Source organism: Dama dama, chromosome 28 (genome assembly GCF_033118175.1).
Source record: "Dama dama isolate Ldn47 chromosome 28, ASM3311817v1, whole genome shotgun sequence".
In the NCBI taxonomy this organism is placed as follows: domain Eukaryota; kingdom Metazoa; phylum Chordata; class Mammalia; order Artiodactyla; family Cervidae; genus Dama; species Dama dama.
The window spans coordinates 47,597,355-47,622,438 of NC_083708.1; the positions used below are offsets into that span (position 1 = coordinate 47,597,355).

Genomic DNA, 25,084 nt, shown 5'->3' on the forward strand with positions numbered 1-25,084 from the left:
TTTTACTTCTTCTTTTCCTATCTGGATTCCTTTTACTTCTTTTTCTGCTCTGATTGCTGTGGCCAGAACTTCCAACACTATGTTGAATAGTAGTGGTGAGAGTGGGCACCCTTGTCTTGTTCCTGATTTCAGGGGAAATGCCTTCAATTTTTCACCATTGAGGATGATGCTTGCTGTGGGTTTGTCATATATAGCTTTTATTATGTTGAGGTATGTTCCTTCTATTCCTGCTTTTTGGAGAGTTTTAATCATAAATGAGTGTTGAATTTTGTCAAAGGCTTTCTCTGCATCTATTGAGATAATCATATGGTTTTTATCTTTCAATTTGTTAATGTGGTGTATTACATTGATTGATTTGCGGATATTAAAGAATCCTTGCATTCCTGGGATAAAGCCCACTTGGTCATGGTGTATGATTTTTTTAATATGTTGTTGGATTCTGTTTGCTAGAATTTTGTTAAGGATTTTTGCATCTATGTTCATCAGTGATATTGGCCTGTAGTTTTCTTTTTTTGTGGCATCTTTGTCTGGTTTTGGAATTAGGGTGATGGTGGCCTCATAGAATGAGTTTGGAAGCTTACCTTCTTCTGCAATTTTCTGGAAGAGTTTGAGTAAGATAGGTGTTAGCTCTTCTCTAAATTTTTGGTAGAATTCAGCTGTGAAGCCATCTGGTCCTGGGCTTTTGTTTGCTGGAAGATTTTTGATGACAGTTTCGATTTCCTTGCTTGTGATGGGTCTGTTAAGATCTTCTATTTCTTCCTGGTTCAGTTTTGGAAAGTTATACTTTTCTAAGAATTTGTCCATTTCATCCAAGTTGTCCATTTTATTGGCATAGAGCTGCTGGTAGTAGTCTCTTATGATCCTTTGTATTTCAGTGTTGTCTGTTGTGATCTCTCCATTTTCATTTCTAATTTTGTTAATTTGGTTTTTCTCTCTTTGTTTCTTAATGAGTCTTGCTAATGGTTTGTCAATTTTGTTTATTTTTTCAAAAAACCAGCTTTTAGCTTTGTTGATTTTTGCTATGGTCTCTTTAGTTTCTTTTGCATTTATTTCTGCCCTGATTTTTAAGATTTCTTTCCTTCTGCTAACTCTGGGGTTCTTCATTTCTTCCTTCTCTAATTGCTTTAGGTGTAGAGTTAGGTTATTTAATTGGTTTTTTTCCTGTTTCTTGATGTAAGCCTGTAATGCTATGAACCTTCCCCTTAGCACTGCTTTTACAGTGTCCCATAGGTTTTGGGTTGTTGTGTTTTCATTTTCATTCATTTCTATACATATTTTGATTTCTTTTTTGATTTCTTCTATGATTTGTTGGTTATTCAGAAGCGTGTTATTTAGCCTCCATATGTTTGAAGTTTTAACAATTTTTTCCCTGTAATTGAGATCTAATCTTACTGCACTGTGGTCAGAAAAGATGACTGGAATGATTTCAATTTTTTTGAATTTTCCAAGACCAGATTTATGGCCCAGGATGTGATCTATTCTGGAGAATGTTCCGTGTGCACTTGAGAAAAAGGTGAAGTTGATTGTTTTGGGGTGAAATGTCCTATAGATATCAATTAGGTCTAGCTGGTCCATTGTGTCATTTAAGGTTTGTGTTTCCTTGTTAATTTTCTGTTTAGTTGATCTATCCATAGTTGTGAGTGGGGTATTAAAGTCTCCCACTATTATTGTGTTACTATTAATTTCCTCTTTCATACTTGTTAGCGTTTGCCGTACATATTGCGGTGCTCCTATGTTGGGTGCATATATATTTATAATTGTTATATCTTCTTTTTTGATTGATCCTTTGATCATTATGTAGTGTCCTTCTTTGTCTCTTTTCACTTCCTTTATTTTAAAGTCTATTTTATCTGATATGAGTATTGCGACTCCTGCTTTCTTTTGGTCTCCGTTTGCATGAAATATTTTTTTCCAGCCCTTCACTTTTAGTCTGTATGTGTCTCTTGTTTTGAGGTGGGTCTCTTGTAGACAGCATATATAGGGGTCTTGTTTTTGTATCCATTCAGCCAATCTTTGTCTTTTGGTTGGGGCATTCAACCCATTTACATTTAGGGTAATTATTGATAGGTGTGGTCCCGTTGCCATTTACTTTGTTGTTTTGGGTTCACATTTATAAAACCTTTCTGCATTTCCTGTCTAGAGAAGATCCTTTAGCATTTGTTGAAGAGCTGGTTTGGTGGTGCTGAATTCTCTCAGCTTTTGCTTATCTGTAAAGCTTTTGAATTCTCCTTCATATCTGAATGAGATCCTTGCTGGATACAGTAATCTAGGTTGTAGGTTATTCTCTTTCATTACTTTCAGTACGTCCTGCCATTCCCTTCTGGCCTGGAGGGTTTCTATTGATAGATCAGCTGTTATCCTTATGGGAATCCCTTTGTGTGTTATTTGTTGTTTTTCCCTTGCTGCTTTTAATATTTGTTCTTTGTGTTTGATCTTTGTTAATTTGATTAATATGTGTCTTGGGGTGTTTCGCCTTGGGTTTATCCTGTTTGGGACTCTCTGGGTTTCTTGGATTTGGGTGGCTATTTCCTTCCCCATTTTAGGGAAGTTTTCAGCTATTATCTCCTCGAGTATTTTCTCATGGCCCTTCTTTTTGTCTTCTTCTTCTGGAACTCCTATGATTCGAATGTTGGGGCGTTTCACAGTGTCCCAGAGGTCCCTGAGGTTGTCCTCATTTCTTTTGATCCTTTTTTCTTTTTTCCTCTCTGCTTCATTTATTTCCACCATTTTATCTTCTACCTCACTTATCCTATCTTCTGCCTCCGTTATTCTACTCTTGGTTCCCTCCAAAGTGTTTTTGATCTCATTCATTGCATTATTCATTTGTAATTGACTCTTTTTTATTTCTTCTAGGTCTTTATTAAACAGTTCTTGAATCTTTTCAATCTTTGTTTCCAGGCTATTTATCTGTAACTCCATTTTGTTTTCAAGATTTTGGATCATTTTTATTATCATTATTCTAAATTCTTTTTCAGGTAGATTCCCTATCTCCTCCTCTTTTGTTTGACTTGGTGGGCATTTTTCATGTTCCTTTACCTGTTGGGTATTTCTTTGCCTTTTCATCTTGTTTAGATTGCTGTATCTGGAGTGGGCTTTCTGTATTCTGGAGGTCTGTGGTTCCTTTTTGTTGTGGAGGATTAACCCAGTGGGTGGGGTTAGACGATTGGCTTGTCAAGGTTTCCTGGTTAGGGAAGCTTGCATCAGTGTTCTGGTGCGTGGAACTTGATTTCTACTCTTTGGAGAGCAATGGAGTGCCCAGTAATGAGTTTTGAGATGGGTCTATGTGTTAGGTGTGACCTTGGGCAGCCTGTATGTTGATGTTCAGGGCTATGTTCCTGCGTTGCTGGAGAATTTGCGTGGTATGTCTTGCTCTGAAACTTATTGGCTCTTGTGTGGTGGTTGGTTTCAGTGTAGGTATGGAGGCTTTTGGACAGTCACTTATTACTTAAAGTTCCTTGTAGTCAGGAGTTTTCTGGTGTTCTCAGGTTTTGGGCTTAAGTCTCCTGCCTCTGGATTTCAGTTTTATTCTTCCTGTAGTCTCAGGACTTCTCCAACTATGCAGCCCTCCTTTCGAAGACAATGGGTTGCTTTTCTGGGCGCCTGATGACCTCAGCTAGCGATCAGAAGTTGTTTTGCGAAGTTTGCTCTGCGTTCAGTTATTCTTTTGATGAATTTGTAGGAGAGAAAGTGGTCTCCCCGTCCTACTCCTCCGCCATCTTGGCTCCTCCCTCTATGTGTTATTATTCTCAGTACCTTTAGTGATCTTATTTTACTGCAAATATTTCATACCTTATATTACCAAAGCTTACCTTAAACTAAGTACGAATCCAGTCTTACACATTATTTAAGACTTATACACTTTATTTATGTGTTATTTAATATAATGTATAAATTAAATAATTTATTTAATGTCTTATATGTTATTTAACTCCTATAGGTTGAATCCACGCAGAGTATGATAAGAATTCTTGGACTGTCTGCTACCTTACCCAACTACCTCGACGTTGCTACATTTTTACATGTTAATCCCTGCATTGGACTTTTTTTCTTTGATGGCCGTTTTCGACCTGTTCCTCTTGGACAGACATTTCTAGGGGTTAAAAGTGCAAATAAGGTAAATAATTCTTTTAAAAAATTATGCTTTTCTAGAAACATTTTTGTTGATATATTGTTTAATACTTGTTTGACATTAGAGACTTCAGACCACCATTACAAATATGACAGCTTAGAAGAAAATCAAGCGCATGTCCTCAACTACATGGAGGAGAATGTCTCCTCTCCAAAAAGCTACTTGTAATAGTTTACATTGCTGTTATCAGTGAATATTTTGTATTCTTAGGTAAGAATACAAGTTATATATATATATTCAAGAAGTTATTTTGATAGGGTTGAAGACAGTGAAATAATAAAAGACTCTAGTTAAATCATTAATATATATTATATTATTTGTCTAAAATAAGTAATACATATATACAATTGAAAAATAATTTCATGATAACAACTACTAAATGAGGTGTTCTGTTTAATTTGTTGTATAATTATCATATTAATTATATATACAAGCAGCATTTCTGAAATTCTTTTGAGGTGTTCCTTAAATGTTATTACCATGTACTATTTGCATTATCAGGGTGCTTATTTTAGGCTTTTATAGAATCATGAAGGAATATTTTGCTTAAAATTTATACGTTTATTAAGTTTCATGACATTTGTTTCCCCCTGTGGAGCAAATAGTTTTAGGAGAAGGTTCATGGGCCATATGACCTCTTAATAAAGGAAAATGAGATAGAATCATGTGTTACTGTGTCAAACTTGGTCTTTAGTGTATTATATTACTTCTTGTCTAAAAATAATTTTGTTACTAAAATAGAGCTATTTTTACCTTCAGTTCAGTTCAGTTCAGTTCAGTTCAGTCGCTCAGTCGTGTCCTACTCTTTGCGACCCCGTGAATCGCAGCACGCCAGGTCTCCCTGTCCGTCACAAACTCCCAGAGTTTACTCAAACTCATGCCCATCGAGTCGGTGATGCCATCCAGCCATCTCATCCTCTGTCGTCCCCTCCTCCTCCTGCCCCCAACCCCTCCAAGCATCAGGGTCTTTTCCAGTGAGTCAGCTCTTTGCATCAGGTGGTCAAAGTACTGGAGTTTCAGCTTCAGCATCAGTCCTTCCAATGAACACCCAGGCCTGATCTCCTTTAGGATGGACTGGTTGGATCTCCTTGCAGTCCAAGGGACTCTCAAGAGTCTTCTCCAACACCACAGTTCAAAAGCATCAATTTTTTGGTGCTCAGCTTTCTTCACAGTCCAACATGATACAACATCCATACATGACCACTGGAAAAACCATAGCCTTGACCAAACGGACCTTTGTTGGCAAAGTAATGTCTATTTTTACCTTACAATATTATAAATAAAATAGTTAGCTTAGAAAATGCTAAGAGCCAATATCACTGCAACAGTTATATACTCTATCTGCATATTAACTAAGATATGTTTAGAATTGTGGGGAACCATTTCAAATGTATACACAAAGTTCATGATATATTAATAGTTATGAAATGCATATTTTCTTTGTTTCAAGTGCTTTTCGGTATTGCTGCTTTTTTTTGGTTATATCTTAAAATATATTTGATTATTTAGTTAATTTCAATGTATCATTAGAACAGATGGAGTTGTGTATAAGATTGTTCTTTCAATTTATAATTTAAATGATAGCAGATAGCAGATGATTATCACAGAAAAATATAAAGTGTTTTCAGATGCTTTCAGCCATTATAAAACTTATTTTTATCATAGAAATTGGTAATCACTTAAAGCTAATTAAATTCTAAGTATTTTCACCACAATATGTTAGCATTGTAATCATAAAAGGAATGGTGTGAGATGTTGATCTGTGGTAATTATTTAGAAGGTTCAGGAATTTGGCAAAATTTAAAAAATACTTTTATCAATATTATGTAGTATAAATAATAAACTAATTATACATATTAGTTATAAATATGCATTTTTGTCTTACTAAAATGCATTAGTTTTACACTCAGCTGCATATACAGTTGGTAACAATTAAGCGTTTCCCCAGGGTGTCGTTTAATATATTCTAACCATTGTTAATTTGTCATTTCTTATACTAAGAAATTCTTGTAGATTTTCGAAAGTTTCTTTCAGGAGCTCATGATATGATTCAGTTGTAGTGGAAGAACATGGGAAAATAGTGTCCATGACAGATCTAATTTGAAATTATGCCCTTGATCAGAATTCAGTCCAAAATTAACCAAAAAAATTATTAAGAATTTTGTTTGGAGGAGTTTTGGTGGTCTTTTGTGAGTCATTAATGGAAAGTCAATTGTCTTGTGATTATTTCATCTTACTTAATCACTAAGTCATAGAGTTCCAGAATGTTAAAATGTTTCCTTTATTAAAACAAAGAATGTAAATTATAGTCATTTTAGATGTATAACATTTTCATCCCATGCAAAGTCTTAATCAGTGTTAAATAGAGAGACGCAAGCTTGGTCACATGCCAGCTATTTTAAAGTAACCACCTTACCTTTTTTTTGGTTGGAAGTCATCTCGTCATTAACAAAGAAAATGAGACCTTTTTAAAATTCATGAATTTGATACTAAATTTCCAATCAATTTGGAAAATGTTTCTGTAGAAAAATATTTACTGAACTCCATATTCATTACAGAAATAGTCATTTTTCTTACATTTTGATATTCTATGCTAATATTCTGTGATTTTGAGAGTTAGGAAAGCTCTATATTTTTATGGAATGAAACAGAAGAAAAAAAAAGCCTGAAGAGTGGGCTCTCTGGGGAAAACAGTGAAAAGAACCTTAAAATTATTTTAAAATATCTCTAATTAGAATATTGTTCTTAAAATTATTGTCTTTAAAAAACTTGGCATTCTTAATAAAGTTAGTACACTGAAAGTGTTGCATATGAGGTATTTTACTTGTAGTTTTTAATTACATTGTGTTTACTTCCTGTGGGTTGTTGTGTATTACGTATTGATAACTGCACTTCTTGTTTCAGCATTCTTGCTAGTCTGAAAGTAAAAGGAGATATCTCATAATTGGTAAAGACTTTTTGTAGCTAAGCAGTTTATAATTGCTTTATTTGATATTTTACATGTTTTATAAACTTTAAGGTGCAGCAATTGAATAACATGGATGAAGTATGCTATGAAAGTGTTTTGAAGCAAGTAAAGGCTGGACATCAGGTACACTTTATCCTGTTTTTAGAGATTGCATAATGATTAAAATTATTAATTTTTATGGTCTTAAAAGTATTCTTCAATTCTGAAGTAATATCCACAGGTTTTATTTCTTAGTAATATTTTAGTCTACTAGGTAACCATTTAAGTCATAAATTTTTCAAAGATAATACTATCATTCTAATATTGATAGATCATGCTGTTTTGTTTGCCATTTTTATTAAAAAGATAAGAGAAAGAAGAATTTCATCCTTAAGATTTTAGATTATTTAAAAATACCAACCTTCTCTCACACATCAAAAATTTTAATTTATTTGCATAATGTAAGAAATTAAAATGTTTATATTACTCTTACTGTTTCATGAAATAGTAGCAATTGAAATATACATATAATAAATTTTCATATTGTTTGGATGTTAACTGCTTTTACTTTAAATTCCAAGGTTCAAGATGTTGCAATCAGGATTGTTAAGAAAAATGTAGAATAATGATAATTACTTACATAACAGCTAATAAATGCCAAATTGTATATGGTTCTTCAGGTCACTTTATTTTATTATGGGATTTTTTTCTACATTGTTAGCCTTTTATGGCATGTAAAATGAAATATTTTCTGGTCCTTTGTTGAAATATTTTCTGGTCCTTTGTTTTTAAATTCATTTTAAAAGCAGTGACATCTTTTTTTTTTCCCCCAGACTAAATATTGTTTGGAGCCTCAATATATAAAACAAAGATAAACTAGAATTGAAAGTGGGATACTGCCCACTCAGCATTCTTGATGCACATTTCCCCCCTTATAAGTTATTCCTTATAGGAATAACTTTAAGGAAAAGAAATTGTGATTAAATTGTATGAAAATATTAGTAACTTTTAAATATATTTCTTAATGATCAATAAATACCTGAAACTGCTACAGTTACCTTACACTTATTGTCTCATTGATTTCTCTCAGCAGCCAATGAGGCAGACACTGTTATCCTAATTTCTCAGATAAGAAGATGAGGTGCTGTGCTGTGAAGTAACATATTGCCTTTGTTTTACTAGTGCACTTACCAATATGACCATGTAAGTGTAGCATCTTGGCTAACCATGGTCTCGTATCACTTTATTTGGATTTATTTTATAGCTTTGGTCCTCTTTGATCCTCATTAGAGAACTGCTTTGTGGGGCTGCATAATTTATCATGTTATAGAAAGAAGTATAAAAAGCCAGTATTCATTCTTTAATAAAAAATATTACCAAATACCACCAGTTTATTCTTGTCTGGAGACAGAAAAGGGCCAGATAGTAAATCTTTTAGTAAATAGTAAGTAGTAGATTTAGATAGTAAATCTTCCTTTTCTGGAAAGGGCCAGATAGTAAATATTTTAGACTTTGTGGGGCTTATGTTGCAAGTGCTCACCTGTGCTGTTGTAGCATGAAAGGAGCCATGGACAATAGGGGAACAATTGGGCATGGTTATGTTCCGATAAAACTTTATTTATAAGAACAGGAACAGTTGCATTCAACTCGCAGCCTGTAGTGTACCAACCTTTGTTCTAGATTTCCTCATGACATTTATTTGTAGCAAATGTCTGATGATCCTAAAATGCTATCTTGAGAAACTTTTGGTGGCATTTCACAGGAAATCCTAAAACAAAGCAATATGTCGCATAGCCACCAGTATTTGCACCATCTTTGTAAAGTGTAATTAGCTAGATGTTACCACCATGGACATTTATTTCCAACTTTTATATTACAGATGATATCAATTATATTATTAGCTAAGGAATCTAGCTCTGGAGCCTATGCCATATTAGAAATATTCAGTAAATATTTCAATGTTTTCTCCATTAATTTTTTTTAATTGACTTTATTTTTTAGAACAATTTTGGGTTCACAGCAAAACTGAGCAGGAAGTAGAAAGAGTTCTCATACACCCCCTACCCTGACACATGCACAACTTCCTCCACAATCAACTTATCCTCCACCGGTGTGACACTTTGGTTTCAGTCTGTGAGCTCATGTTGACACATCAGTGTCACCTAAGGTCCATCTGTTACATTAGGGTTCACTCTCGGTGTTGTACTTTCTATGGGTTTGGACAATATATCCACCATTATAGTGTCACACAGAAAATTTCACTGCCCTGAAAGCCCTCTCTGCTCAGCTGATTCATCCTTCCTTCCCCTTCACCACTGGTAACCATTCATCTTTTCATTGTCTCTGTAGTTTTGTGTGTTCCAGAATGTCATATAGTTGGAATCATATAAGATTGTAGCCTTTTGTAGTTTATAGCCTTTTCAGATTGGTTTCTTTCATAATACATGTTTGAGGTAACTCCCTGCTTTTTCATGGCTTGATAGCTTGTTTTTTTTAGCACTTAATAATATTCCATTGTCTGGATGTACCACAATTTATGTGTACATGACAGCTTTGAACAGATTTTATGTGGACATTAGTTTTTACTTCCTTTGGGTATATATCAAGGAGTGTAATTGCAAGATCAATATTTATTAAACTACTTCAACCTTTCTCCATATAATCTTATGTTATAAAATGTGTCTTTTTAAAAAATAAAATGCAGCTTTATTCCTAAATATTGGGAAATATAATGGTTGTATCTTCTATTGTAGGTAGGTAAAAGTCCAAGTAAATACATGTAAAGAATCCTGGGAAGATTATATCCTCTTCCTCTTCTGGCACAGTTTGTTCTCCGGCTGTTACAGGGGCTGACATGTCCTTCTAGAAATCATAAAGTTCAAATGCTGGCTGGGCATGTTTGGTCAGTAGAGATTAGATCTCACTGCCAGCCCTTTCATTCTTAGTGATTCCATCCATTGCATTACTTTTCAGAACAATAACTGCCATAGGGCAGGCGCTTGTAGTAGTAAATTCAGACCAGACAAAGGCGAGATGGAGTTCACGGTGCTGGTACCTGTTTAGAATGGACAGACTAAGCTGGGAAGCCTCAGGAGAGGCTTCAGCTGGTCAGGGGCCGGCTGCTATAAGGCAGGAGGAACCCAGGAATGGAGAGTGTGCAAAACTAAGGCAGAAGTTGCACACATGCATTACCTTCCGTTTTTTGTGTGAGTGTCACGGTGTCCACAGATACATGACCACCATGTCTCCTTTCTGTACACTTTGGTCTGGCTAAAAATGCACTGTGGGTGACTCTGTAAAGTGTGGTTGCAGTTTAAGTACCCACTGGAACACTTCAGTATCAGTTCCTATCCGGATCTGTGCTCACATCCCTCTCCCAAAACAAGAAAGGAGCAGGAATACCAGGATTGTTTTCAGGTTCTCTGCCCTAAGAAGTAGAGTTTAGGTTGCAGGTCTCACAGTTTCTGTCTCAATGACTAGTGATGATGTTTGTTTTCCATAATAGTAGGACTTTCTTCAGTTCTCTACACATACCTACATATCCATTTACTTTTTTAAATTGTAAAACTAAAATAACAGTATTAAAATTTTGTTCATAGTTCTACTATTATTTTACCATTTCAAATTATTATTATAATTTTTATTCATGACCTGCTGGTCTTTTTTAATCCATTTGCACATGTACCTTTTAATTTTCCTCATTCAAACTTAATTTTAATTATTAGTTACAGCTCATTGCTAAATTATAATTACACTGTATATACAGTTTTATATTCACTGTTTTCCTTAATGAATAGTAAATATTTTTCATTGTTTCTCCATGATCTTCTCAATGTTAATGTCTGTAAGAGACAGAAGGGAGTTTTTATTCAAGTTCTAAGTTTTAGATGCTGTGTAAGTCACTTTGGACTTTTAAATCTTCATAATCTTCTAATATAAGCATTAAATCTCCTTTTGTTAAAAGAGAAAATGAACATAAGACATGTTAAGCAGCTAGTAAAAGGTCACACCAGGGTTGAAATGCAAGCTTATGTTGATAAAATACACAGCATCTTCAGTACTTTACACTGTCACTTTACCAGTAAGCCAACATCAGCTGTTGTTCTCATTATTGGTCATCCCGCCATTACTGAGTAGGTTAAATGTTTGCGGCTTGCTCTTATTAAAGATGTGCCAAGTAGCTGCAGTCATGTCTGACTCTGCAACCCTGTGGACTGTCATCTACCAGGCTCCTACGTCCATGGGTTTCTCCAGGCAAGAATACTAGAGTAGGTTGCCATACCCTTCTCCAGGGGATCGTCCCAACCCAGGGATTGAACCTGTGTCTCTTAAGTCTCCTGCATTGACGGGTGCATTCTTTACCACTAATACCTGGGAAGTCCCTTATTAAAGATAGGGCTGCTGTAGTGATCATCTTTCTATTATTTTTTCTGTTGAAACGTTTACTTAGGGTAAGTTGTCTAAAATAAGATTATGGCACAAATGGCCACATGTTGTGATCTTACCCCATGATCCTATAATGCACTCCAAATGGGTTATCACATTTTGTTGTCATAGCAGACCTACAAAAGATTTTACAAATGTACACCATGTTCTGAATAAATTTATCAAGTTGTGTGATGTAGGTTATGATCTGATGTGTGTGTGTCATTTTGAATTTGTTTTACAATTTTAAGGTGTTATACACCGTGTGTTTTACCAGTGAAATTTTTTTTTCTTAAGTATCTACAATTACCTCTAAATTATAATTACAAAAACACATGTTTTACATACCATATTGTCCATGCTTTGCTTTAGATGTGCTGTTACTTTCATTTAGAAAAACATGTCCTTCCCTGTGTTTTTTGCTTCATGTGTGACCCTGTGGTCTTTGGCCTCTGTAATTACGTCTTTAAAATGTTTAATATAAAATACGATTAATATACTGATAACACAGAGTGACCAGTAAAAGAGTTTAAACAAATTTAACCTTTGGGCACTCCATAAAGTAAAAATGAGGGGGTAAAAATGACTGAATTCTACCATTCAGAGATAGTGTTGGTGTATATCCTTCTATTTCTTAAAATGCATTTTACTCCCTTAATTTTCTAATTTCTATATTTTCTCTACCTAAAGATGTGATAGAAAAATCAATGGAGACAATAATATGTAAATAAACACTTAGAGATGTCAGATTTTAAAAGTTTAATCACTGTTCTATGCAGTGTTTTTTTTTTTGGGGGGGGGGTGCTTTGTGTTCCGGTGGAGCAGGTCCCGCTAAGTAAGGCTGGGTTATAAGGAAATACTGTTGGTTAGCTTCCTGGTGTGCTGTCATGTACATGGGGACTCTGTGATAAATAGGATTTCACTGTGATAAATTGCTCATCTTCATAGATCCTTAGTTTATTGGGGATGCTGGGAAATATTGAGTGCATCAGGACTATGGCCCATTAGTTGATATTTGCCTCTAATATTACTGGTATTACAAATGCCCAGGCCAATACCTTCAGATGTTAAGTACTATGTTGTTGGTTGTTAAGGCAGCATCTTAGTCTTTTACATTAATGTGATCATTTCAGTAAAAAGCTCTTTTACAACACAATTTGAGAACAAACCTCTTTTCTCATTTCTTTAAATTATCTGTATTATGTATGTAACTTTGGGAAAGTTGCCCAAAACTAAAATCTTTTTCTGTTTTAGTCTTTTCGAAAGGATCGTTCTGTCTGTTTAAATCTTCTATTTGCAAGTTTCTCTGCCAAATACTATTTGGCTTAGAAGTTCAGTTAGCTTGATAGGTGGCAACTTCTGCTGATTGTCTTTGTAATATGTCCAGAACTGGGATTGCAGTGTGCATACTTGGAAAAGAGGACTGTTATGCATTTTGACTTTGGAAGCTGAGGCAGATACCTATTTCAACAAGGCTAGCAATCTTTGACTGAATCCATCACACAAGAATTGCTATTAATACATCATGGTAGTCTTTGATTACTAAGGCTCATGTGGAAGTTTGCTTTCAGGGCCTTGCATTCCCTCACTGGATTATTTTTCTCTTATCTCCTTGAAGAAACGCCTTCACTAAGCTGTGGTCCTCTGCTTTTATTAGAACGTTAACAGAGAACTCCCCAGTGGAGTAGAGTTTAAAGTTTCCTTTTTTCCCTCATAATTGAGGTTGAATATGTTATCCTAGTCGCTTGCTGTCTTTGTGTAAGGTTCCAAGTGATAAATTCCAACAAATGAGTTTGTATCCATCTGTCAGAAAAGGAAAATAGATAATTCAATAATCTTTTAACTCTTATCTCAAAAACTGACAGCTAAATTAACTCTTCAATTACATTATTCTGCCTAACTCTAGTGACTGAAAGGTCTAACTATATGCACTTCATTCTAAGAAATTCTTCTGTATAAATGCTTTGTTTTACATATGAAAGTGCAGTAAATTACGTGTGTGTGTGTGTGTGTATACAGAAAGAGATACAAAGAGAAATAGGCAGACTCTCTTTGGTCTGGAATTCAGCTATAACTAACTGCACATTAGTGCATTGTTATTAAGCAGCCAGTATATATTTGATAAATGTACTTTTCTTTATTATTAAGGGAGCATAAGTTATTAAAGGGCTGTGTACCTAACAAACTGTAACTTTACTTTATTGCCTTTTAAATATAGCTTAGCAGTTAGTGTACAATAGTAGAAAATTGTAAGTCAGTCTGTTCTAGTTCAGGAAAACATTCAATTTCTTTTTTTTTTTTTGGCTACCACCTCATGCCCCGCTGCCTTGCCAACTAGTTAAAAAATTCTTTCAATGACTATTCCTTGATTTTGTTTATTTGTTTGCCTTCAAGTTGTTTCATGTTTTGGATTTTCTCTCTAGTTGTGGTTTTCCTAAGCAATTTTCTTAGAGCAACTAGTTTTCAGACCATTATTAAGAGTAAAAATATGTGTGCATAAAAAATATATATATAACTCTCAGACAAATAAATACTTTTCATGCTGAGAATTAAGTTTCCTCTTATATATATATAAATGAATTAATTTTGTTTCTCTCCATTTAGATTTAATTAGAACAGAGCAAATTTCATGTTCAAAATCCATGCTGATGGTCTCTGATCATAATGTTGCATGGGTTTCAATATACCAATCATCCAAACTTGTGTGTTCATGTACTTAATAGATTTCATGTGCAACTTTGTCTTAAAAGTATTAAAAGCAGTAGGAGGCAGTTGTGTTCCACTCAAGCATGTGTGATGACAGATGGAGAAAATCTTTTCATGTTGACTTTTCAACAGTCATACTCTGCAAGACTTCAAGCTCTTCTTGGCTATTGGGAAATTAAAAGTTGGCGATTCAGCCTTTAATTTTGATCCATCTGCTCAAACTAATGAGACGTCTCATTTGTAAGCTTCTCTTTGCGTTACCAAATGCAAGTACAGCTTTATCATTCCTGTTAATAATTCCCCTCCTCCTGTGTAACTCGCAGAATGGGAAAATAATTGATGCCTTAACCCTATTGAGATTTTTCTAGTTATACAAACTTTGTTACAGTGATAGGAAAAGAAATTAGAAACTGCCTCAGAGGTTATAGCATATTTTTTAAGTTTACTTGTTCTTTTTTTCACATTATCAAAATGTTAAGATCCTTACTCAATAGCTTCTTACTCAAACTCTACCTCCAATTTCAAGAATAAAAGATTTTGCAGTATTAAAAAGAAAAAAATAGTTTCAACCTTGAGTTAATGCCAAACGTCAGCTTTTCCTTATTCACATATGTGCCTTTTTCTTCATTATTTGTAAGTTTTTCATAGATACATATGTTTCTAGTAAGAAAACACCTTAAAAATTGACTAATAGTTTTGTATTAATTTATTACTGTCTGAAGGAAATCCTTTGTTTTTTAGCATTAAATTATAGTTTATCTAAAAGTGATTATGTCCAATTGAAAAAAACTACTTTGCTAACTTTAATAATGGAACTTTTCCATTGACTCTTTGCCTAAAAAGTTTTCTTCCTCCAGATACAAGCATCTCTCACTCTTGGTACTGATGGTTTTGTCATATCAAATTTGTCTGCAGCATGAATTTTATAGGTAAATTATTTCAGAGCTTCTTTCTTTTCTGCCTTCTTTGCTTCCTTCATTCCCCAAATTTTGACATAACCCCCAAGGAATATAAGAGCAAAATTCATGTTCAAGCCCCATGGTGCTTAGTTGCTCAGTTGTGTCCAGCTCTTTGCAGCCCGGTGGACTGGGGCCTGCTAGGCTCCTCTGTCCATGGGATCTCCCAGGTAAGAATGCTGGAGTGGGCTGCCATTTCCTCCTTCAGGGGATCTTCCCGACTGAGATTGAACCTGGATCTCCTTTGTCTGCTTCATTGCAGTCAGATTCTTTACCTTCTGAGCCAATATGAGCAGAATTTATAAGGAGCGGACATTTTAACAATCATGAGCATAAGAATTAAGGACATTTCTCCTTGATCTTTGCTGCTAAAGATGGTAGTACTAAAGAAATATTTTAGGTGTCTTCTAAGTATGAAGTGAAGTGAAGTTGCTCAGTCATGTCCAACTCTTTGCGACCCCATGGACTGTAGCCCACCAGCCTCCTCCGTCCTGGGATTTTCCAGGCAAGAGTACTGGAATGGGTTGCCATTTCCTTCTCCAGAGGATCTTCCCGACCCAGGAATCGAACCCGGGTCTCCCGCCTTGTAAGCAGATGCTTTACTGTCTGAGCCACCAGGAAAGTCCACTGAGCTACCAGGATATGTCTAGACCTACAGAAATATATCCTATTAGGAAAGAAAATTTTGATCATGATAGCAAACAAAACATTTTGAGAAGCCAAACTTCCATACATACCTGGCTAATGCAGCAATATTTCCAAAGGTATAAAACACTGCAAAAAGCTTTATGCCTCCAGGGAGCCACAGCAATCCAGTTCCAAGGATGGAGGAGAATAAGAAACTCTAAAGGAAACATTGACTAAACCTCTACCTTTGGGGAAAAGAAAAACAAAAACCCTCTCTACCTACCAGAAGAAAGCTCTGATGAGTCTGCTATCAAATTGAGATTTCCTTATTCTTCCTTATTTCAGAGGCAAAAATTAGTTTTTGATACCCTTGAGTTCTATATTTTACGTTTTAATCAGTATTACTAGTGTTCGCTTAGATTTTTTTTTTCCATCTTCTCTCTGTATGATGTCTGTAGTATATCTGTGGACATTTAGTTAAAAAGAAGACCAAAACAAAACATTCTTATTATCATAGAAGGAATTTCTGGTATGACATAATGAAAATGTATCAAAGAAAATTGAATTATATTTAGAAGTCAAAATGTTTAAATTAGACAGTATAGTTCAGGAGAAATAGTTTCTTAGCACTCTCAGCTGCAGGGTTGATCCTGTGATCACTGTACTGCATATTTTGGTCATGCCTAACTTAGGAACATGGAAAACGATGTCCGCCGAGGCATTCTGCTCTTTCCCCTACAAAAGCCAAAGGGAGTTTCAACTAAATATTAAGTCAGAGTAAAACTTGATACATGCTTAATGAAAGTTTTGTTCTGTTTTTTTAAGGTGAAACTCCCTTATGATGGTCATTCACAGTTGAGAATAAAATAATCAAAGGGATTACAAAGAGGTTATAAAGTGGAAGTAGTTGCAAAATGTCAGTTTTTCTTTTCTGGCTCTTGTAATACAAAACTCACCTTCCTTTTCTTTACCTTCTAACCTTTTGGGCCATCTTTTTTCATTGTTTGTAGCCTTTAGTGGATCTCTGCTTCATCTTCCTAGATTTCTGATTGATGAATAACTCCCTTTTGGTATAGAGAAAGCAACAAGTCACCATGTATTCCGGACCCCATGGGGCAGAACCTAAGCCTTATATGTAGGTCAAATGATTCCTTTTCTACCTGGCTTGTTCCTAGATCCTTTTAAAATTTAGCACTCTTTCTTGTATCAGTCCATCCTAGTTAATGACCTTTATGAAATAACATATATTTATATTCCTAACCCAGACCACTTCCCTGAGCTCTAGATCCACATTACCCTGGCTGGCCTCTCCTCCTGGGTGTCACAAATGTAGTGTTCCAAACATAATTTACCCCTTCTAAACCAATGGTTATGTCTTCCATTATTCCTTAGTTCAGTTCAGTGAATGGCATAACTATAGATACAGTTCTGTAAAACAGAAACCTGAAGGTCACCCTAGTCAACTCTCTCTCCTGTGTTCTCATTTCTAGTCCCTCAGTAAGACCTGTTGATTTGACCTGCCTCTTAAGTCTTCTCATTTCTTTCCATCACTTTCTTTTGCACCATCACCTCCAGAACCTAATCCAGGTACCTATCATGTCATCCATGACACCTCTTAGCTGCTCTGCCTCTCTAAACTCTTCCTTCTGTGTCCATTCTGGCCTTGCTCTAGCTGTTCCATCCACTGGAGCTATATCCTTTTAAGGTACAGCTCCAGAATGACACATGAGTACTTAACGCTTCTTTCAAAGGGCCCAGGGCGTCCCTATTTTGTTTGGCCATTACCTCCTTTCATTTTCGTCACATTCGTGTCTTTCCCTCATCTCCCACCTCCCATCTTCCTGGCCTTCTTTCAGGCCCTGAGCTATTGTATAACTTGTTCTCTCTGCCTCACATATTCTTGCTTATTCCCCACTTAGTTTTTCTCTACTAAATCCTTTAGATTTCATCTTTCTTAAAGAAGTCTTTTTTTTTTTAACCTCTTTCACCTCCCTGTTATGAACTATATAATAACACAATGTATGTCTTCTTCCTATTTCTTACTATAGATTTACATTTTTCCTGGCTGTTTTTGATTAAAAACCACTTTTCAGTAGAAGATCGTTAAGTCACATAGCAAAGGGACCATCTCTGCTCCGGTTCATAATCATATTATCATGGTCTTACCAGTACCTAGCACACAGTTGGTGTTCACATATTGTGTGACGAATAAGTGAATGGAAGATATGGTAGTCTTTGTAAGTCTTAACTTATTCTTAAAGGATTAGGGAGCAACCAACTTCAAAGAAAATAATAATTAGATCCACAGTAAGCCGAACGTCCAGGCTGAGGAAGGAACACCTGGAGAAGTGGAATGACATCAAAGTTGCTTTGATTACTTTCTTAAGGAATTTTTTCCTCTCTGTAGTCTGTAAAGATCAATGAAAGAATGCTGGTATTCTCCTTAAAAATATTTCATTACGTACATTTATTCTTAATATCATTTCATGTATTTATAGTCTTCTCTGTTAGAAGTATTAAATTATCTCATTTTCTCCTAAAATAAAATGTACATGTGACTTACCTGTTTTTCATGATATGGGTAACACTTGTGTCACCAGTTATTTTAAATTAATATGTTCTTTCTTTTATTTCTACTCATTAAGCCCTAGAGGAGTAACTTTTGAACCCTTTTAAAATTTTGCAATTTTAAGAAAGCGAAGTTTCTGGACTATAGTTTACCAAGGGAGTACTCAATTATACTCTTGAGATTTTATCAGTTTCTTTGTTAGCTTTGTAATATTTTCTTCATTTGCACAGGGAATACTTTTTGATGAGGAATATTAGTATTGCGTTTTCCTTCATTGTCCTTAACATTACTTTTTTGCTAAGTCTTCAAGGACTTTTATTACTAAAATAACACATTCTTATAACAGTTGAATCAACACAAATATGTAAAAAGAAAAGACTAATGAATTACTTTCTCCTCACCTCTCCTCACTTCAGTGCCCTTGCCCCTGAGTGTATTCCGTTTTCTCCTGGCGCATACAGACATATACAAGTATGTACATACCTTTAGGCATTTGAGCTTTTCAATGTTGGTAATCAGTGGTTTCTGGAATTACAGCACAAATTGTTCAAGCACATGGAACAGTTTGTCTCAGAATGACTTTTAGAAGTTTCCAGGATATAAACTAAATTTTCATCTATCCTTATACAGCCTATAGGTCTTCAACCAAAAGATCAAAAGAAAAAAAAAGACTCTGTATAATCTTGGAATAAAATTGGAAGTAATACAAGTGGTTTTACTTTCCTGAAACTGGTTTTATTTTTATATGTTGAATCAGTAAAATTTCCTTATAGAATTTATCACCATTTCTATCCATTTTCTCATTCTCTGTGTCTTCTTTGTTGCTCTCTTCATATTTAAGTAGAAAAATATGAAATAGTACTAAGTTTTGCTTTGCCCTTTTATAGGTACTATACCATATTATTATATAATTTTCCTGTCAGATCTGTACAACTGTAACTATCAGACTTTGCCTATATGCTTTATGCAAGTAGCCAGTGTATAAATGCATGTTTTACATGAAAAGTAAAGTTAGTTAAATTGTATATAATTTGTTATAAATTTTATTATTTGAAAGATTCGATATAGATCCACAGTTGATTTAAATGAAATATTCCAAACGTAGGAAGTGCATTTATGAGATTATTTGGTAATTTATTGATGCAATTTTTGTAATTGCAATATTAAATTACAGTAAATGTATAATTATCAGGAAGCATTGACTATTTTGTGGTATTTACTTTTGTCAAATACTCTGTATATTTGGAATTTTCACTAATTCTGTTTGAACAATAATATAAATAATTAGAATAACATAGTGTAAAATAAACATAAATGTAAACTATGTTTCATGGTTTAAATTTACATTTTAAACTGTTTCATAGTTACATTTATGTTTATTTTACACTATGTTATTTTAATTATTTATATTATTATTCAAATAACAGTAATGATATAGATTTGAGGAGTACTAAAACAGCATTTGACTGCTTGTAATCATTTTTCTTTTCTACACCATGGAAAATTCTCCAGACAGTAATTCAGAATATTTTACATTAAATTGTCAGAAGTTAATTTGACAGCTGTTTATTTCATTTTAGAAAATGATACATTAAATTTCTGTTAGCTGGTTTCCAGGTGATATTTGGACTTGGTAGCAGTTGATATTTGGAAGCAGTTGGTAGGTATATTTAATAAGTTTAATTACCACCCCAAGGATTTGTTGACTACATTTTTGTAACCATCTTATACAGTATTTTTTTTCTTTTTAAATTAACTTGTATTGGGGTAAAGTTGCTTTAGAGTGTTGTGTTAGTATATACTACACACAGCAAAATAGATCAGCCATACATGCACATATATCCACTCCCTTTTGGACTTCCTTCCCGTGTTTATTAAAGCTAAGTATAAAATTTTGTGTCCCAGAAATCTGATACAGCTATTTGTGTATATGCTACAAGTGCAAAAAAGAGAGTTGAATATTTAAATTCAATGAACCACTGCAAACGTTTACTGTCTTTTCTTGTAACAGGGGTTTTTGTCAGTTTTTGGTTGTTGTTGTCATAGCATATTTAAGTGAGAAGGGATGGAAAGAAAGAAACTATGTCTCTATAGTTAATAGTAGAATATTCTGTTTTTTAAGAGAATGGTGTAATAGTGTCTGATCTTATCTTACTTTTTTCTTGGTTTTGTGAATGAGTAGATAGGAAGTACAGCTCTGACTATATTATGGCAAATAAACTGGGCATTTCCCACCTGTACAGTGTTCAAGTTAGTGGCTGCTCTTGAAATATGGTGAACGACTTAAATCTTGTGAAGGTATTATTCTACATGCATGCTAGCTAGCCACAGGCTAACTTTATTAAAAACCACACACACACACACACACACATGTGCACACAGAAACAGGAGACACTTGGCTAGGGGACAGACCTTCAGCTTATTCATAGAGCATGGTGTTGGTTGCCCCCTTTTACAGGGTAACATGGTAAGCTACCTCTGTGCACAGGGGTTGCCCCCTAGAAATGCTCCAAAATTATAAAACTTGAAAATTATTTAGCTGCTGCTGGTACATCCTCCCTTCTAGTAGGGGAAGAGAGGATGTGAGGAAGAGAGAGGGAAGGAACAGAGGAGGCAAGAAGTAGACCAACAGACCTGCCCAAGGACCTTCTCTTTCACTCTGGAATATAAATAGATTCTCTCTTGAGGAGGGAAGGGGCACCTGTACCCTGGAATATAAGTAGTTGTCTCTTTGAGTGATAAGAAGAAGCCTCTAGGCTTTGTTACCTATAGAATGGGAAGAAATGGTTCTGGGAGAGTGGAGACATCCTCTGCTAGTAGACCCCTTCAGTTTCCACTGCTCGGAAAGCCCTGACCATGTAGGATCACCATGAACTTCAGGGAGGATCATTTTCCAGCAAGACCTAAAGGTATCTTGCAAGGACAGGTACTCTACTAAACTATCCCAGTCCTTTTTTCTTTTCTTCTCTTTTTTTGTTGATGGGCCAATCAAAGAGTACAGTACAGATTTATGGAGAACTAAGGTGTTTTTTGATTTGTAAGCACAAACACAAGAGCAGTCACAAAAAACGGAGACAATTAAGAGCCAGTCTAAGAGGAATTACAACTTTGTGATTTTCTCTTTATAGCAATACAGTTTTAATTAGTCTAGTTAGTAAATTTTATTGAGAGTTTATTGGCTTAGTGGGATTTTTTTCTACTCAAGAAAGTTTAAACAATTCTTTTTAGGGAGAATCTATTCAAGTGTATTACTTGAGAATATTAAAAGCACAGTTGGATATTTAGGAATTATAAGTAGTGATTATTGTCTAAGAAAATAAATCAAAAATACTGATAGAAATCTTAAAAATACATTTTTTATGTTCTTGTCTTACTGAAATTCAGTTCAGTCCCAAACATCTTATAATATTGAATAGTAATAGAACTTCAAGTCCATCAGCATCTGTAGAAATGAAATTGTTAGCTCACTAATGAATTTTATTTGCATAGTAATAGACTAGCTAGTCTTGCTTAATTTGCTATACAGAATAGATGTTGCTATTTTGGGACTGTCAATAACAAATGTCAATGCAATTTGGACTGTCATGGACATCAGTAAAGCATTTTTCTGTGTGTGATGCTATAATGTATTGAAATATTCTTTATTCTGTTTTATCAGTCTTTAGTGGATTGATCTAGGTTTAGAAATGAATTAAGTGAACACAGTTGTACTATGGGGACTGAGAGCGGTGTAGTTTGGTTCAGATATTAGTCATATTTGAAAACATCTTTGACTAAGCTTGACTTCAGAGTGGTTGGATTTTTAGAACTTTATTAAATTACTTCATTGTTAAATTAATTATTACAAGTAGGTTGGCTTCAGCATAATGTTTATTAAAAGTTTTACTTATGTGTGGGTCTGTATGAACACATATAATCTTTTAACACTTACAGTGTAGACTGAAATTTCAAATGGAAATTGAATTGTAGACTTTAGAAGCTTGTAAATTACTGGGACTTCCCTGGTGGCTCAGACTGTAAAGTATCTGCCTGCAATGCAAGAGACCAGGGTTTGATCCCTGGGTCAGGAAGATCCCCTGGAGAAGGAAATGCTACTCACTCCAGTATTCTTGCCTGGAGAATTCCATGGAGAGAGGAGTCTGGCGGGCTACAGTCCGTGGGGTTGCAGAGAGTAAATTACTAAGAGTGGTTCATAATTGGGACCTTTTCGAGGAGCCTGTTTGCCTTCTTAAGGTGAGAGCTGCAGTGGCTTGAGTGCTAAGTATAGAAACTGCTACACTTTTCTTGTAGCATATGAGCCGTATCTGACTTGTCAGTGTTAATTCTAGGTATTGAAAAGAATGGAGATGGCTTTTAAAACTAGACCAAGGCAATGCTGTTAAATATTCAGCAAGTATTTTTTGAATAGCCAGTGTGGGCCAGCAGCTGTGCTAAACACAGAAAACAAAGACACTCTGCATTTATGTTGCTTATACTCTGATGAAAGAACCAACGTCTATTAAATCATTGTGGATAAAATGTGATTATCAGTTTCACAATAAACTTTTACCTACTCAATTTAGCATGTTAATGATTATCTAACTCCATCTTTCCTTTCATTCCATTGTATGTAAGAAAGAGCATTCCCCTTCTTCCCATTTGTTCATTTCTCTGTTGACTCAGATTCTTATTTTATTCAAAAGGTTATAATCCATTATTACATTATTATAAGATGAACATATTAGCCCAAATTTGGCAGTCGGGAGCCCCTTCAAAACTGGCTTCTTTATCCTTTTGACATGTCCACATCCCAGAATTGGAATTAATCATTTCTGCAAGCAAATCTGGTGTAGAGAATGGTATTTAGAAACCAGTGAAAGTAATTTATTTCATAAATGAATTTTTCCACTTATTTTTTTCCCCCAAATATTACCCAGAATGAAAGAGAAATTGGGGGTTTTAGAATTTTCAACTTTTAACCAAAAGGAAATTCAGTTTTGAGCAGTTCCTTTCCCCTAGTAGAGTTCCTCTCACAGCTGTTATTTTTAGACTGCTCCAGCGTCCTCTAAGGGGCCATGGGAATTGCTGGCATGAGGTTGGAAGAAGTGTGCTGTTTTGGAGGCAGAAATGAGATTTGAGTCTATCAGGTCCACTTAGATAGCCTTGTTTTTTGTTTTTTTTAATAGCTCCTGCAAAAGAGTTTAGTGAAATAAAGAATTATACAGCCAAAATAAGTTTTTAAACCACTGTCCTATGGCATTAGCTTTTCATAATTTCTACAAGGATGAGTAATTTCTGTTCTTGTGGTGATACCAAATGAACTGATCTTTCATGTATGCAATATCAGTTTAACTTTTCATGTAGGGATGGGATTAGATCTTCCACTTTGTCATATATATATTAGATTAAGCAAACCAGTAGTTGTTTTCCTTATGGGCTTTGAAAACCAGGTGGAGTACTAATTGGATATACTGGCTGAATGCAGTAGCCTGAAAGTTTTCACATGTAGTGTCTTAGTCACCAGGCAGCTATGACTCTGCTGTTGTTCAAATCAGGTACAAAGTATTGTATTAGCATAATAATAAGAGACACCAGTAGCTGAAAATGCTACGCCACACCTCTACAAACTAGGACTGAATCAGAAAGTAGAGTATACTTTTCCACTGCCCTTTGATACTTAAGAAAATGTTTTTAATTATGTTAAAAACTTTATAGCAAAAGGAAAATGCATTCAAAATACTTACCATTTTATTTTTTTTTCCATTTATTTTTATTAGTTGGAGGCTAATTACTTTACAATTACTTACCATCTTAAAATTATGTTTTAAAAACTCTTTTTTGTGTGTGTGTGGTCATAATATTTTACAGGCCATACTGAAATGTAACTGTCTTAGGCTTCTAAGTGTACTGTAAATGTCCTGACACATGCTGCATTGACTGTAAAATAATACTTTTTATAGTGAGCTAAGCTAGAAATGTGATATATTTTTGCTGTTATAGTACATAAAGACACTAAGCCATCCAAGTTTGTTTTTTTTTTGTAATTGTTATACATTTTGATAACTAGTATCTTTAGGGTTTAGAAGATGTAAAATAGTGTGGATTTCTTTTAGCCAACTATAGCAGCTCCATACAACTGAAACAGAAACTGATAAATATTAAAATGATTCCTTTAGAGAAATTGATGGAGAATATATTTCACATTCAGGGTAGTACCCTAAATGTAGTTCAGTAATGACAACCTGAGTCTATTTATCACTTAAAAAGCTTAGATTTCTCAAGAAGAGCTGTAGATTCTCAGTGTGATCTCTGAACTGCCAAGTATAGATCTAATTACACAGCTTCGAGCTGTGGAACCACTTCTTCTACCCCAGATTACTGACCTTGTTTTATTTGCATAATTTAACGCATGAAGACTAATCAATGAAGTATATAGTTTTCTGATATAGATAAGACAAATAACCCTATTTGAGGTAGTTTGTGTATGTGATGAAGCTTTTGCCATGTCTTTTAAAACTAAAAAATATGCTTGGGACTTCCCTGGTGATCCAGTGGCTAAGACTCTGTACTCCCAGTGCTGGGGCCTCATGTTCAATCCCTGGTCAGGGAACTAGATCCCACATACCACAAAGAGTTCGCATGCCAGAATTAAAAGATCCTGAGTGCACGATTAAGACCCTGCACAGCCGTGTGTGTGTATATATATATATTAGTAATGCACCTGGTTGGCAGGAATATCTGATGAT

The 25,084-nt window shown here is 34.8% G+C and overlaps 1 protein-coding gene across 2 annotated transcripts in view; it reads left to right on the top strand.

The window, feature by feature from the left end:
* Positions 1-25,084, top strand: part of ASCC3 (activating signal cointegrator 1 complex subunit 3) — a 331,129-nt gene that overhangs the window by 143,112 nt on the left and 162,933 nt on the right. For both annotated transcript variants that reach the window (XM_061131702.1, XM_061131703.1), the window contains exons 12-13: positions 3,938-4,114; positions 7,149-7,220. In XM_061131702.1, coding sequence (XP_060987685.1) covers positions 3,938-4,114; positions 7,149-7,220 — 249 coding nt within the window. The remainder of the gene's footprint in view (positions 1-3,937; positions 4,115-7,148; positions 7,221-25,084) is intronic.